This window comes from Quercus robur, chromosome 4 (genome assembly GCF_932294415.1).
Source record: "Quercus robur chromosome 4, dhQueRobu3.1, whole genome shotgun sequence".
NCBI lineage: Eukaryota > Viridiplantae > Streptophyta > Magnoliopsida > Fagales > Fagaceae > Quercus > Quercus robur.
In genome coordinates, this window is record NC_065537.1 from 77,203,062 (window position 1) to 77,220,673 (window position 17,612).

The 17,612-nt window shown below is 35.1% G+C and overlaps 1 protein-coding gene across 3 annotated transcripts in view; it reads right to left on the reverse strand.

Annotated features, from left to right (window-relative positions):
• Positions 1 to 17,612, reverse strand: part of LOC126723785 (protein At-4/1-like) — a 96,930-nt gene that overhangs the window by 77,342 nt on the left and 1,976 nt on the right. For 2 of the 3 annotated variants that reach the window (XM_050427582.1, XM_050427580.1), the window contains exon 8: positions 13,696 to 17,237. In XM_050427582.1, the coding sequence (XP_050283539.1) occupies positions 17,077 to 17,237 (161 nt within the window). In that variant the 3' untranslated portion in view covers positions 13,696 to 17,076. Of the gene's footprint in view, positions 1 to 13,252; positions 13,603 to 13,695; positions 17,238 to 17,612 lie in introns of those variants that run through there. The other variant, XM_050427581.1, reaches the window with a different exon arrangement.

Genomic DNA, 17,612 nt, shown 5'->3' on the forward strand with positions numbered 1-17,612 from the left:
AGCTGCCACCATGGTGGTCACAACCAATCTCTACCTTCAATGTCACAAATCCAACCCATTGAAGTCCACCACATGAAAAATGAAGTGCTTAGCAATTAGACATTAGAGGTAGAGATAATGCAACAAAACAAACGCAAGTTAAAGCCACACAAACTGGAAACATTACCATTAAAATTAGTACTACAAGCCTTTAGCATTATTCAAACAAAATGGATGGTTAACTACAACAAAGAACCTAAAAAATCCAATAGTGCAAAATTACTTTGCTACTTCAGAAGCTGTCTACATTGCAAAATTACTTATGAAGTGTTAATGATCAAATATACAGGATGAATATTGCCACAGATACTGTTCATTTTGCTACTTCATTGGACAGAAAACAAAACATCCAGTAAACTAAACTAAGCAAGATGAGAGGTCCTATTCCACCAACAATATTACAGATTTTCTCCATTGTTCCAATGCTTACAATGCTCATAGTAATCACCAAAAATGTAATTATGGGATAATCATCAGGTGGAATGTTGTAAAAGCTTCAATTTTGTGAGAACTTACACGGTCCACCTCGTTCAAAACCGACCTAAAACCAGAATCTTAAGGCACAAACTGCCCCACATAGGGACAATGGCCACTAAGAGACTCAAGAAAAACCCTTAATCTAGAAAAGAAAAAAGAAGCCGAAGAGAAATCTAACCTAACGGTGGTGTAATCGAACATCAATGGAGAAAAAGATAAGGAGGAACTCACCAAAAAATGCAAAGAAAGAACTCAAAAACTTGGGGAAGACAAAAGGCCAAAAAGAGAGATGAGAGGTTTTTGTAAGGAAAGACGTGAAGTTAGCACAAAAAAACCAAGAAAACCTCTTTCGCACGACTAACCCATGAACGAACGACACGTGGCCACGATCAGACATGTGACATGAAATACATTCAATGCGATGTGAATGGCATCAAAAAATCCTCGTCATATGAAGTGCAAACTATCATTATTCCTATCTTCGTCCAAAGATACAACAAAGGAATAAGGGGGCAATTGACAAGAACCAAAATTACGAGTTCGTCATATAACTGACAAACCTTCAATCCATAGACTCGTCCATATAGATGATGAGCATAAGGTCCACAAGGTCGTCATATGAGAAGACAACCATACACCATTAATGGCACAGCCATCAATAGTCTTATAACTGACGAGCTCCAATGTTAGAAAGGCCAATCATGAGCTAATCAAACCTCCATTTAAACTCAGGCAAACGTTACTCAAACAGCCAAAAGAGCCATTAAGAGGTCAACGATGGTTACACTATACTATATACTAGTAAAATAAGTGTAGGAATTAGTCGTATTTGAGGTGACAACCCTCCATGAACGTATTAAGAAGAGAGGAATTTTTGGAATTATAATCTCATGCCTCTTATTATTCACTTCCTCCTTAAATACATAATCTATGAAATTCAAACTATAAGGATAACTCCAACTCTAACTGACTAATCCTATCCCGAGATAAGAGGGAGAGTCCTATCATCAAGTGGTTATTTATTGATAACAACAATCCTATAATTCAAATAGTAACAATCCTAATATAATTCAAATAACAGCAATTCTAATTGAGGCATTATCTTCTCAGCAACTATCTTCTTCTAGTCCTTACTTACAGTTGCAACACTCAATCCAACGTGTCCCTGGAACATAGCATTCCCATCCCCTTAAAGAAAAATCTTTTCCTCAAGATTCGAGGAAATTGTTGTGGTAGATCAAGTAAGACTTCCCAAGTGGCATCTTCCTCTACTATACCAACCCAATGTACCAGTGCTTCTTGTAGGATCTTCTTGCCAGACTTACGCCAACGAAAGTCCAAAATTGCTTTAGGCTCCAATAACACCTTGCCATCATCTTTCACTTGGGGCAACTCCAATGCTATGCAATCAAAATTACCCAGTTTCTTTTTTAACTTCAACACATGGAAGACATGATGAATCCGAGAGCTTGAGGGTAATGCTAATTGATAGGCCACCTTGCCAAGACATTCCATGACTTTATAGGGCCCATAAAAACGTGGAGATAACTTCATATTTCCTCTGATGCCGATAGACATTCGCTAAAATGGTTGTAACTTAAGGTAAACAAAATCGCCCATTGCAAAGTCCAGCTTCCGTCAATGCCAATCTTCGTTGAATTTCATTCGATGTTGGGCTGTCACCAAATTTTCCTTCAAGAGTTTCAGCAACTTGCCCCTCTTTTTCAAAGAATGCTCAACCTGTGCAATTGCTGTTATCCCATGCTCATAATTGTGAACTGCTGCAGGTGCTCGACCATAAACCGCCTTAAATGGAGTCATGCGTGTGGTAGTGTGAAAGGACATATTATACCAGTACTTGGCCCAAGGAAGCCACTGTAGCCATTGTTTTTGCTTGGCACTTCCGAAGCAACGTAAAGTGTCTCCAAGCAGTGGTTGAGAACCTCCGTCTGTTTGTTAGTCTACGGGTGGTAGGTGGAACTCATACGCAACGTAGAGCCTTGTAGTCGGAAGTACTCTACCCAGAATTGGCTAGTGAATATTGGATCCCTATCACTCACGATGGATCGCGGCATGTCATGAAGCCAAACCACCTCCTTCACGAATGCTTCAACTACTGTTTTTACCGAGTAAGGATGCAATAATGCAATGAAATGGCCATACTTGGACAAGCGATCTACCACCACTAAAAGAACAGAGAAGCCATTGGACGTTGGAAGTCCCTTGATGAACTCCATTAACACATCTTCCCAAACACGATCAGGTATTGTTAGCGGTTCTAACAACCCCGCTAGAGTAAGTGTGTCGCTTTTACTCCGTGGGCAAACATCACACTGCTGTACATAATTTTGAATATCTCGCTTCATGACAACCCAATAAAAATTTGAAGCAATTCTTTTGTAAGTTCAAAACATACTAGAATGTCCCCCCAATTGGTGTATAGTGAAATTCATGGACGACAGCTTCTTTGTGCAGTGAGTGTGGAGATAGTACTAAGCAGCCTTTATACCATAGATGTCCCTCTTTTTATTCGTACCTTTTAGTGCAGATGGTTCCATTCTTTAGAGCATCTCGCATGGCCGATAATGTTGGATCATTGTGGGCTTCTAGGCTGATGGCTTCCAACCATGTGGGATGCAAGTATGTGATGGCGGAGAGCTCGCCATGAAGCCTAGAGAGAGCATCTACTGCTATATTATCCCACCCCAGTCGGTACTTAATTTCATAATCATACCCCTTCAGCTTAACTAACCACTTTTGTTGATCCATTGTTAAGATTTGTTGCTCTAGCAAGTATTTCAGACTTTTTTGGTTAGTTCGAAAGCAAAATCTTCGTCTTAACAAATAGTTGCACCACTGAAGAACGGAATGAACAATGGCCATAAGTTCTTTTTCATATGTGGATTGGCCCAAGGCTTTTCCTGAAATTGCCTTGCTGTAATAGGCCACAGGCCTTCCCTCCTACGTAAGAACCACCCCTAGACTAGTCCATGACACATCAGCTTCGACTACAAACAGTTTAGAGAAATCTGGTAGGATGAGTACGGGTGCTTGCGTCATAACTTGTTTGAGGTTGTGGAATGCTTTCTCTGCCTCTGATGTCCAGTGAAATCCATCTTTCTTCAGTAGCCGTGTTAATGGTGTAGCAATGGCACCATATATTTGGATAAATTTCTGATAATAAACGGTTAATCCAAGGAAACCACAAAGGGCAGTGGTGTTTGATGGAATCGGCCAAGTTTCCATGCTATGTATCTTTTTGGGATCTGCAGAAACTCTTGTTGCACTAATAATATGGCCTAGATTTTTCACTTCTAGTTGTCCAATTAAGCATTTAGATTGATTCACAAATAATTGGTTCTTCATTAAAGTGCCCAAAACAATTGCAAGATGAGATAAATGAGCATCCCAATTTTTATTGTAAACTAGTATGTCATCGAAGAAGACCAATACATACCTTTGCAGTAGATGCCGAAAAATATCATTCATCAAGGATTGGAATGTGGCCAGTGCATTGGTGAGCCTAAACAGCATAACCAGAAATTCATAATGGCCATCATGGGTTCTAAACGCTGTCTTTGGAACATCCTCAGGCTGTGCCCAAATCTGATGATATCCAAATTTGAGATCCAACTTCGTAAAGTACTTCGCACCATGTAGTTCATCTAGTAACTCGTTTATGGCAAGAATGGGGTACCAATCTTTCACTGTGACACAGTTTAAGGCTCGGCAGTCGACACAAAAACTCCATGAGCTATCCTTCTTCTTCACTAACAGTATTGGAGAAGAGAATGGGCTAGAATTTGGGTGTATAATTCTAGTGGAGAGCTTGTCTTTGACAACCCTTTCTATTTCATTTTTCTAAATATGTGAATACCAATACGGTCGGATGTTGACAAGCCCACTACCTAATTCCAAGGTAATACAATGGTCATGGCACCATGAAGGTGGCAGAGTAGTGGGTGCTTGGAGCATGAACTGGTACTACCTTAGTAACTCCTCTAACGTCGTAGCTTGCTCCGGTGTAGGCCTATGTGGAGTGATATTAGTGAACTCACTATCAACCTACATAACATAGAATTTCAAGCCACTACTTGCAAGCCTTGAAATGGATTGAAGGGATTCATGTAACACCTTCCCAGTATGCTTTCCTTGTAGAACAAATTTATGATCTTTGTTCTGAAATTCCATGGTAAGATTTAGCCAGTCATCTAAAACTTTTCCCAGGCTTTGCAACCATTGCATCCCTAAAACAACATCTGATCCTTGTAGATCTAAGGGATGCATATTGGTCTGGAGTTGGCAGCCTTAGATCTCCCCTAGTATTGCCAAATAAATTTCGTCACATTGTAATCTTTCTCTGTTCGCCACCATCACTTGAAAGGTTGGTGCTAGGGTCTTGCAACACTCCATTTACTTCGCAAACTTCAAACAAACAAAGTTTTGGGTTCTCCCACTATCAATGAGGATGTGTAATTGCCTTCCTTGAATTGCGCCAGTAACTTGCATGGTTCGAGGAGTGGCCACACCAGATAAAGCATGGAGAGATATTTTTGGTACAGTTAATTGCTCTTCGACTTCCTCAAGTGCATCTTTAATTTTCTCTTTTGGTTTGTCCATTGTCTCTAACGTAAATACCTGCTGTGTTTTACATTGGTGTCTTGGACCAAATTTCTTATCGCAGTTATAGCATGACCCCTTGTCTCTTTGTGCTTGCATCTCAGTCCATGAGAGCTCTTTGAACATTGGATTGCCTTAAGGTCGTGGTTTTGGAATGGGAAATGGACTGGTCTTTATTTGTGGTGGTATTGGCAAAAGAGGAGGTTTGTGGGATGAAAATTATGGAGGCTTGTTGGGTATAGTTATGCAGTGAAGTTTCTGTAATTTATCCTCTTGTAATCAGGCCAAACTTGCAGCATGTAATAATGTCGTGGGTCTGAATACTTTTGACTTCCGAGCTAATTTCTGCCGTCAACCCTCCAATTTGCTTCCAACTAGCGCTCATTGTGGTCAATCCTGGACTTGAATAGCTAAACGTTCAAATTGCATTTGGTATTTTCTCACCATTCTCGTCTTTCACACTTTAGCTAAAGCTTCATCAAAACCTTCACAATCTGATCACCCAAAGTGAATACACAAGGCTTGCGTAAGCTTTTCCTACTGCACATTGGTTTTTGTCTTCTTATACCATTGGTACCATTGCAAGGCATCATCCTATAGATGAAAAGAGGCCAACAACACCTTCTCGGCCTCATCTGTCTTTCGGTAGTGGAAAAATTGCTTGGCCTTGTAGATCCACCCCGTCAGATCTTCTCCATTGAAACTAGGAAAGTTCAAGCATGAAAATCTAGTCTATAGGCCACCATTTTGCATGCTATCATTGGGTTTTCCACTGCCTCCAATTAGTCCACAATTCTGGTTAACAAATTCATCTTCACGATTATTGTTCTGGTTGGTCTCACCGATTCGAGCATCTCTAGCTTCGATCTTTCATCCCATTTAAGCAATGGCATCAGTAAGAGCATCCTTTCCATTATGGAGACTAGCAAATTCTTCTTTTCGGGCTTTGACTTGTCTACTTAGGAAATGGTTGCTAACATCCAAGGCTGACATATAGTCGTCATTGGTGGTGGATCGTGTGGGTGATGAGTTATTTGTCATTTGGCTCTGATACCAAATGCTATACACTGGTAAAATAAGTGTAGGAATTAGTGGTATTCGAGGTGACAACCCTCCAAGAATGTATTAAGAACATAGGAATTTCTAGAATTATAATCTCATGCCTCTTATTATTCACTTCCTCCTTAAATACATAATCCATGAAATTCAAACTATAAGGATAACTCCAACTCTAATTGACTAATCCTATCCCAAGATAACAAGGAGAGCCCTATCATCAAGTGGTTATTTATTGATAACAACAATCCTATAATTCAAATAGCAACAATCCTAATTGAGGCATTATCTTCTCAGCAACCATCTTTTTCTAGTCATTATCTGCAGCTGTAACACTCAATCCAACGTGTCCTTAGAACATAGCATACTCATAATGAGGCTCCCAACGGCTATATCAAGGCTATAAATAAGCCAAGGAACACAATCCTAAACATACAAAATTACATTCTTATTCTCTGAGAGATATTGAGAACTCTACTGACTTAGCCACTACAGTGCCTTTCTCTTTCATCTTTGCAGGGAACATAACCTCGTCATAAGCTCCGACGAGGCTATCAATTGACAAACATTTTTTGCTTCATCAGATTGTTTTTAATTATTGTTTCTTAAAAGTTGTATATTTGATAAGTTCATGACTACTATCATGCAATGCACAGGCTTGTAACTAGTTATTAAATGGAGAATAAACTTTGGCTATAAATATGTTTTGAGCTATTTTTTAAACTCATTATATCGAGATTTATAAAACTACCAATGTGTATTTTTTAAACAAATCACATGACTCATTCACAAAGTCATATATATGAGTAAATTATGGATAAATATTCAATTACCACATAATAGATTGCAAAAATGTAGTTCCTAACATATTTGGAGCTAAACCTTTTCCTTAAATGAAATAGAAAACTAGTCTAAAGAAATCTCTTCCAACTCATTGCATGCTAGTCATTTAAACATCTACATGTACTATTTAAATAAGTCACATGACTGATGACCCAATTAATAGGTCATGTGTCATGTGGATGGTTTAGCAACCTTCATAAGAGATGGAGGAGTTTTCCTCTAAACAGGTTTAGAGGTTAACTTTTTTTTTTTTAAAATAGTTAGCTAATTTTATTTTTAAAGATTCTTATCATCGAACAGATAATAGAAAATTTTTTGGCTAAATCCTTAAGGTGCGTTTGGTACACTAAATGATGATTACGATTGAAATGGTAATCTTTGTTACTGGGAATAAAATGTGTTGTAATAGAATAACTAAACTTATTCATAAGTTTGGTTATAAGTTGTAACATTAGAATAAAATTTAAGATTTATTTTAAGAAATATCTAACTCAAACAATTATATAATATATATATATATATATATATATTAATTTGAGAGAGATAATTTATTTTTTGATGATTTTTTATTTACATAATGTGTATGAAAAGTTTGTTTATTTGAAAACATATTAATTTTAGAAATTATTACACCTACTAAAGAATAGCTATTACAAGTTTACAATCCTTTTAGGACGTGTTTGATAGACTGTAATAGGCACTATAATGTAATAGCTAATCCTATGGTTTAGCTATTCAATTGTCTGGTTATGATTTTATTGCATGGAATAGTCATTCTTTATGAATAACTATTCTTTAAAATAAGGAATAACTATTAATCTCTAAAAGGGTTGTAATATTTATTTCTTAGTAGGTGTAATAATTTCTAACATTAATATATTTCCAAATAAACAAACTTTCCATATCCACGTACCAATTATAGAAATAAAAAATCATCAAAAAATAACTCATCTCTCTCAAATTTAAAATATATTATTTTCTAGGAAATATAATTGTATGAGTGAGATATTTCTTAGAATAGATATTAAGTTTTATTCTTTTTTCTTTTTTGTTGAGAAAGTCTTTTTCTATTATCAAAACTTACAACCAAACTAATGAATAGGTTTAATTATTCCATTACAACACATTTTATTCCCAATAATAAAGATTACCATTCCTGTTATAATCCACATTCAGTGCACCAAACATGTCCATAGAGAGAAATAGTTAATATGCGTTTTAAGGATTTTTTTTTTTTTTTTTTTTTTTTTTTTGAGAAACAAAGAATAGATATTCATAAGGAATAAATATTCTCTGTAATAAAAAAAATAACCAAATTATTGAATAACTAAATCCTAGGAATAACTATTACATTACAATATCTATTACAGTCTATTCAAACATGCCTTAAATGAACACGAATACTCTCAAATGTTTTAATAAATTAATATTGCAAAGTACGTTCCTTTTAAAGCTATTTTCCAACTATCACCGATCATCGATAGACTGATAGACATGAATACTAAGTACGAACATTATTAAGTTAATAAATTTCGGACACTTTTTCATTTCTAGTTTTGTTTTCTCCTAGTCTAATATATTCAAGTTTTCCTCTCTATCTCTCAATTCCCCTGTTATTTGTTTATATAATAGTCTTCATTCATCAAGTAAAAATGTTAGATCCAATATTTATATAATGACACTTTCCCAAACTCTATCCTGTGCTTTCTTCAAAAGTCTTTGCATTGTTGAAGAAGACCTAGACTAAGATTTGGCATCCAAAGCATCTTTCCACCCACTACCATGGAGATCTTTTTATATTTTATGAATAGTATAAAATAAAAAAGGTAGAAGAAGATCATTCATTTTGTTTGATGAATAAAAGAACTTTTAATTAATTAACTCTTATAATTTTCCTTCTTTCTCAACTTTTTGCAATTAGGTCCTACTTAAGAAGACCTAAAGTTAAGGGTCGATGGTGCTTTTCAAATTGCATACCATTTGTTACTAATTTCTTGGAACATGCTATAATTGATGTCTAGCCCATACTAATGGTATTATGAGCTTTGCATCATTTAACAAAACTTGTAAACTCAAAAAGACTCAACCAAAATCTTTGGCGTAAATGGCTCTTTCCTAATCCCTATCTTGCACCTTCTTATAAGATGTTTTATAATGATGACTAGCTCACATATTCTAATAATATTATGAGCTTTGCTTTATTTAAATGACCTCGATTCAACAAAGGCCAAAGACTTGGTGCCATTTTTTTGCTTTCTCAACTTGTAAGTGCTTGATAGTGAACAATGAATACTAATCCATATCACTGCCATTATGAACTTTGCATTATTCAAGAACACCTAGACCACGACAATCAAAACTTCACATCCATGTGTCTTTCCACTCACCACCATCAAAAAATTTTTAATACTAATTTTTTTTTTTTTCTAAAAGTTTGAAGAAGATAATTCCTTTTGTTTCAATCAATAAAGAATTTCATTAAGGAATGAAAAAAGATTCAAAGGCCTAGCCTATCTGCTTTCACCAAAGTGATAAAAGTGCTATGAATATATGAGATAGGGACAGACCTTTGAGATGAAATAATATTGGCCCGACAGGATCATAAGGAAATTTCAAGTCTCTTTCCGAAGTGGATTGTGTAAAAATGATGTGGGATCTGTATATTTTAAAACCATTGGCCCATAATTTATCCCTCATACTCAAAATGCATCAAACAATATATATAAAAGGTTAGAACAAAATCCAACAATATAAAGGGTCCGTTTGGAAAGAACTTATTTTGTTGAAACTGAAAACTGAAAACACTGTAGCAAAATAATTTTAAATGTGTGAACAGTGCTGTGGGACCCATTTTTGATAAAAAAGTTGCTGAAACATGGAATTTGTGGGTCCGTGAACAGTGCATGGGTGCACTATTCACCGTGGAAAAGTCAACAAATGCAGGCTAAAAAAAAAAGGGAAAATACGGAAGAAGCAAAACATGGACTTGATAAGTTGGATCCAAACCGCACCAAAGTGTAATAAATTGCAATATATTGTCAAATTGACCAAAAAACATAAATTTCAAAATAATTAATTTCAGTCTAATTATATGTTTGAATCTGATTGAAAATTTTAATACATCACACTGGTAAAACTGTAACTAAATTTTACCAAATCTAATAAAGAAATCAATTGCCAACCATGGGAGCCCACAACAACTTAACCAAGGCCATACAAAAGTCTAGAGCATTAAAAACTATAATAAAAATGACAAAATTAAAAATTGTAATAAAAATGAAAAACTATCACTACTATTTGGAGAACATGTCCCTAAATTTGAAGCGGCGTTAATTTAATTTAATCTAATTTTTCCTACCTTGATTCTATGGAAGACATCATTGCCGAAGGGTCAACTGGAGCTTATTGAATTGCCAAAACTAGTAATAAATACATCAAACTCATGGTGGCTTCCCTGCATGCTAGTTTTTATCTTTAGGTTGTTTGATTTGTAGAATATTCTCTACTCCTCTAAGTCTAAACACTCAAAAGAATAGTGAAAAAAAAAAGTAAATGGACTAGAGGGAGAATTCTAATGCTAACTTAGTCGAACCCATAGTTCATGAATTACATTATCCCACACAAGAGGCAACTTATAAATCTTACCGACAAAGCATGAACTTGAAATACATGGTTTTTTTTCCCCCCATAATTTGTGAGACATTTCACCTTTTAGAAAGTTTTTTATTGGACTTCTCATTATTGTAAATAAATACAATGAACATATGGATAAATATTGATGGTGTGGTCACCACATTTGACACCAATATATATATATATATATATATATATATATATATATATAAAAAGCTGAGAGAAAATCCAATTAGGTTCTAAATTGGATTCCAACTGTTGTCTAATTTTGCGCCACGTATCCTATTTAAGTTTTTTTTTTTTTTTTTTTTTTTTTTTTATTTATTTTTTTTTTTTATTCTAGGTGAGTTAATGAGGTATAAAAGACAAAGAGTCTAATATAAATAAATCATCAAGAACTCGGTAGATAAAAAAAAAAGAAAAAAAAAAGGAAGAATAAACTCATGTGTATATCCAAAGAAATTAAAATAAATAAAAAATAAAAGAGAGAATAATTTGAATCCATATATGTGTATAATTGTAATTTTTGGCGTAAATGGTGTTTTTGTGGGCTCCCTATCTTGCACCTTCTTAGGAGATGTTTCAGAATGATGACTAGTGTAATTGTAATTTTTGGCGTAAATGGCGTTTTTGTGGGTTCCCTATCTTGCACCTTCGTAGAAGATGTTTCATAATGATGACTAGCTCACATATTCTAATAATATTATGAGCTTTGCATTATTTAAATGACCTTGATTCAACATAAAGGCCAAAGACTTGGTACCATTTTGTGCTTTCTCAACTTGTAAGTGCTTCATAGTGAACAATAAACTCTAATCCATATCACTGTCATTATGAGCTTTGCATTATTTAAGAACACCTGGACCATGATGGTCAAAACTTCACATCCATGTGTCTTTCCACTCACCACCTTCAGAACTTTTTTAATACTAATATTTTTTAAAAAAAAAGTTTGAAGAAGATAATTCCTTTTGTTTCAATCAATAAAGAATTTCATTAAGCAATGAAAAAAGATTCAAAGGCCTAGCCTATATGCTTTCACCAAAGTGATAAAAGTGCTTTGAATATATGAGATAGGGATAGGCCTCCAAGATGAAACCATATTGGCCCAACAGGATCATGGGAAAATTTCAGGTCTCTTTCTAAAGTGGATTGTGTAAAAATGATGTGGGGTCCGTATATTTTAAAACCATTGGCCCAAAATTTATCCCTCATACTCAAAATGCATCAAACAATATATATAAAAGATTTGAACAAAATTCAACAATATAAAAACTAATAAATTGCAATATATTGTCATATTGACCAATAAACATAAATTTCAAAATAATTAATTTCAGTCTAATTATATGTTTGAATTTAATTGAAAATTTTAATATATCACACTTGTAAAACTGTAACTAAATTTTACCAAATCTAATAAAGAAATCAATTGCCAACCACGAAAGCCCACAACAACTTCACCAAGGCCATATAGAAGTCTAGTGCATTCTAGACTTTAATAAAAATGACAAAATTTGGTTACAAACTTCCTTCCAATTATTCCCCCTAAAATTAAAAAAAAAAAAAACTTGGTTACAATTAATGGCTACAACTCTCGCTATAAAAATTAATATGACTATAATTTTGAAAATCTGACCTTAAAATTGCATGTTCTATTTTTAAAATGCATATCAAATTTCATGCTAATTATACATTATTTAATATTTGATCCATAAAATTATTTTTTATGCGTAAATTTAGACTAAAAAAACTTAAAATTTAAACATTTGACTGATAACACAACTATTAATCTTTAATCTTCTAGAATTTTGCAGAAATGAAGAGTGTAAGGAAAAATATATAATCCAATGGTGAATTTCTCAACATTCACACCTAATAAAAAAAATATTAGTTGAAATTGTAGTTTCACAAAAAGATATAATTTTTTTTTTATGTAATTTACAAATCATTTAAGATGGAAATTTTATGGTGGCGAGGACGTGTAGGCTGCAAAGAGTATTTTTCCCTTTGACATCTTGTTGTCGACTTGAGATAAAATTAAAACTAAGAATACTATTGTCACAAACAATACGTTAGAAATAAAGTCTAATGTTTATTACTTTGATTCTTTCACTATTGTAAGAAAGAAGCATATCGGTTTAGCAGCTTAGTAACAAAGGTAATCATAAAAGAAAGAAAAAAGATTTCTATTAAATCACTTCAATTAATCCATATTTAATAAAAATATTGTAATCTTTATAAAATTATTCCAACATAAATAAATACACATGTCCTAGATAGAGGCAAATTAATACACACTGAATATAGAGATTTTCATATTTAAGAAATTTTTTTATTCCATCTCTATTTCCAATATCAAATTATGTTAGAAAACTACTTCCATAGCTCACAATAGTACAGTTTTAGAGACACGACATGCTAGCTCAATATAACAGGAAAGAATGTACCCAGCTGCCACCATTTTGGTCACAGCCAATCTCTGCCTTCAATGTCACAAATCCAACCCATTGAAGTCTACCACATGAAAAATGAAGTGCTTAGCAATTACACATTAGAGGTAGAGATAATGCAACAAAACAAATGCAAGTTAAAGCCACACAAACTGGAACCATTACCAATAAAATTAGCACTACAAACCTCTGGCGTTATTCAAACAAAATGGATGGTGAGCTACAACATACAACTTAAAAAATCCAATAGTGCAAGATGAACCACAGATACTGTTCATTTTGCTGCTTCATTGCACAGAAAACAAAACATACAGTAAACTAAACTGAGCAAGATGAGAGGTCCTATTCCACCAATAATAATAGAGATTTTCTCCATTGTTCCAATGCTTACAATGCTCATAGTAGTCACCAAAAAAAGTAATTATGGGATAATCATCAGGTGGAATGTTGTAAAAGCCTCAATTTTGTAAGAACTAGAAGCCTGCATGGTCCACAATAAGAACCAAGAAATCATCAGTAAGTTTGTGGAATATACTCAGTCAAGTATACCAAACAATAAGCAAAGAGAACATACCTGCAGAATTGCATGAAACTCTGCTTTAAGAAATTTGATATCTTTAGCAGACCTAACAAAGCTCTGTGCTGATCTTGGTACTCCAAAAGAACATCTAAGTGAAGCTCTTGCTGACGAGGGAAAGCTATAAATTCATCTTCAACTCTGAGAGAGCACCATTCCTCCTATGCAGACATCCAACTACACTTTAATATTTCAAGAGATAGAAACCGCTGAGCCACAAGAGAATTGTTCCCATAAAACTCAGGACCAATAGCCACTAGTCATCAAAACCTTCAATGGAAAGATATTTCAGGGAATGTGGACTATAACCTCATGAGATCACTTCTTTGTCAATTTTGATGAGTGGTATATGCTCTATCTTGGGCCAATCTTCTCCTTTCTCCCTCAAACACCACTCTTTCCGCATGGGACAGTTCTTCATTGTTAGAGAAGAGAGAAAAGTTGGCAGACCCTCTTCTAGCATGGACTGGAGAGTTGGGCAGTAGCCAATAGTCAATTTTCTATGTGCAGTAAGATGTTGAAGCTTACTGCCATCAAGAGATTTCAAATGTTTCAGACCCCAAATTTCAAGGGATGTAAGAGAGGACTGAAGGAACCCTCTCTCTGGAAAGGCCTCCCAAGTTTCCTATTCATCACTGATATAGAAGTCCTAAGAGAGTGTAGTCCCTTCAAACCCCACCCCATGCTGCCGACAATGAGTTTGTTACAAGAGCGGATATCAAGTGAGTTTAAACTGGATGGCAAACCTCCTTCTGGAAATGACTCAAGTTCTGGACAACACCGTATACTCAAAGTCTGAAGAGATGGGAACAGTGTGTGCATCTGGTCAGGCAGCACCTTCAAATAATTACAGTTATATACACAGAACCGGGTCAGGTTGGGGGCATGCAGTTCCTCTTTGGACAAGGACACAAAATTGGAACATTTTGTGATTTTTAAGCTTCTGAGAGATAATAGATGCTGAAGTGGTCCTCAATTTGAAAATGAAAAGGAATGAAGATTTTGGCATCCGTGGATATCAAGATGATTAAGCTTTGGAAATAATTCTAATGGAAAGGACACGAGAGAATTGAAACATCTTATGCAAAACCTCTCAAGGGATGCATAACATTGGTGCATCGGAAACAGTAATTTTCCATAGTTCTTGATACCAAGTGATTTTATTGTATCAGCTTTGCCAATACTAGGAAGCAACCTGAGAGATGGACAATCAGAGACATCGAACTCTTCAAGACAGTGGTTGTTGCCCATAGGTAAGGACACCAAGGCATCATATCCACTAATTGTGAACTTTAGCACTTGAGGTGGTAATTCATTCAACAACACCTTATTGCAATACTCTAACTTCAATTCATTTATGGCTGGTAAATGTGGAAGTGAAGTGACAAGCAGCTGACACTTTTCAATCACAAGTGTCTTTAAAGAAAAAAGGTTGTCAGGAAGACCCTTGGTCAGGTTACAACAATTTTGTATATAAAGCTGTTGGAGACGAGAGACAGCTACTACACCTTCATTGTCATCTCTGAAAGGAAGCCATCCCTGCAATAGCAACATGTTCTTGAAGCGAAAAGTTTGTAGCAATGCAAAAGGCTTGCTTTTAGAATCAACAGTCCCATAAAACTCTGTACCAATAGTCATTACTCCATCTATCCCACAATAGAGAGGAACTTCAGAGAGGGAAGTTTACCAAATGGTGGCAAGGAGAGGCAATTCTTACAATTATGAATTTGGACCGATACGATATTGCAGGATGCATGTCCTAACCAGTCTGAAAATATTGTGCCACCATAATTTTCAATGGTAAGCTTTCTCAGGTTTGCATGAGGTTGCAATTGGTCTAGTACATCTCTATCTTTTTTGGAGTCATTTGTATCCCCACCCCACTTTAATACCAATTCATTAAGTTGCAACTTATCCCTCAAATTGGCCTCTAAAGCATCTCTAGCATCAACTACATTTTCCAACTTCAAAACAGAAAGGTTCCCCTTAAGTTGCCGAAACTCCCTCAACTCTTTGATGTCAGAACCACCCTTTTTTCCAAAATAAAAGAAGTTAATGTTCGGAGACTTTTCAATCTACCCATTAGCAATGGCACTTCTATCAAGTTTGTTCTAATAATATCAAAATGATGTAAGTTAATTAGCCAACCCATGTTGGCAAGCAACTCAGTGAGAGAATGACAACTTGCCAACAGTAATGTTTGCAAATTGTATAAAGTACATACTGAATCAGGTAATACTTTGATTGCAGTGTGAGAAATGTTCAACTATCTTAACTATTTTAAATTGCCAACTTTTATTGGCAAAACTGTCAATTCCAGTAGTGAGATATAGTTTGTACCCTTAAGCTTCTCAGTTCTGGTAATAAGTGGAGTACAACTTTAGTACTTAATCATCCAGACCACAATGACACATTTGACGGTAGAGACCTTTGCAAACCCTTGGCTCCATGAAAGGCTTCAAAATTGTGAACGAAAATGACTTCAAACCCGAACAAAATGAAAGCACAATCTAAGTAAATCAAAGCTACGAAAGGATTTTGTTGACTTTAATGTAATGTAATGGATCATTTGTTTCTGCAACAGGGAAGCTTCTAACAAGGGGACATAAAGACTAAACACACTTTTGGAACAGTGATTCAAAGGACTAAACTTTAGGTATTTCATTCGAAATTGAATAGTTACCCATAAAGTATGTGAATTGTATAATTTCCTGTCATAAGAAAATGAAATGGACCACTCCACCTATTTTTGGACCAAACATATGTAGCACCATAGAATGGAACCATCCCTCTCTTAATTTTGGCTGCCAAACAAGGGAGTAGTGGGTAATATCTTGTCCTATAAAATTATTCATTACACCCGGTGTAAAAGTGGGATCCCACCTATAGATCCTATATATGAACCTACATTTATGCAAGAAAGATGCAGTACACCGAGTATACCAAATAACTTGTCGCGCTCATTCCTTTCCTCTCTATTCCAAATAATTTGTCGCTCTCATTCCTTAATTTCCTCTCTGCACAGTACTCACAAACAGGTTTTCCCTCTTGCCACGCCTTCCACCTATAGAAAGTTTGTGACGATGATAAAATTTTACGGAAAGTGCTTGTTCCACGCAAAAGAAAAGCTAAACATGTACTGTGATTTCTTTTCAAGAAGATTTTGGAAAGGAATATATACATTTGATATGAAAACAACTGCAATTTTACAAGAATGAGGTTCTTCATTTTATTAGCTCATGATTTTGAAGAAACAGTATAAGGTCTACATCATCTGATTGGAAATATAGATTTTACCTTACAGTCATATACTAGTCTAGATTGTAAAATTTCCACATCAACTTACTTGTCAAAGCTTCCTGACAGTGTAATACAAATTCAGATACCATCTCTCAAGCCATCTTCTGAGCAAGGAAGCTGCCTTCTGAGGATCTCGTTCTCCTTCCGTAGTTTCATAATCTTCAGTTTAAGTGTTTCAACAAGCCGACTTGAAACCGTATCTCTTTGCTGTGCAACCAACTTTGTTCTGCTAATCAGCACTGCATTGTTACCGAGATTATATGCATTAGTAGATAAAAGTGTTATTATAGCATTATTTACTGCACTATGTGGTAGAGCATATCTGTTTTATGCATTTGCTTAGGACTCCTCAATCCTTAAATCAGATTTAAGCTTAGGCAAAACCTAACATGTAATAAGAAAATATAAAGCATTTAACCAGAGAGGACATGAGATTTCTAGAATAATATGGAACGAGCAGGTTAGGATTTCATGTATTAAGTACAATATCAGCTGTAGTTTCTGGTTACATCCGGTCTTAGACTGTTTCAAACATATTTTTGGGGTGAGCATATTAATCAACTATTTAGCCAATCTAAAGCAGGAAAAAAATTGGAATGCACAAGAAGCACAGT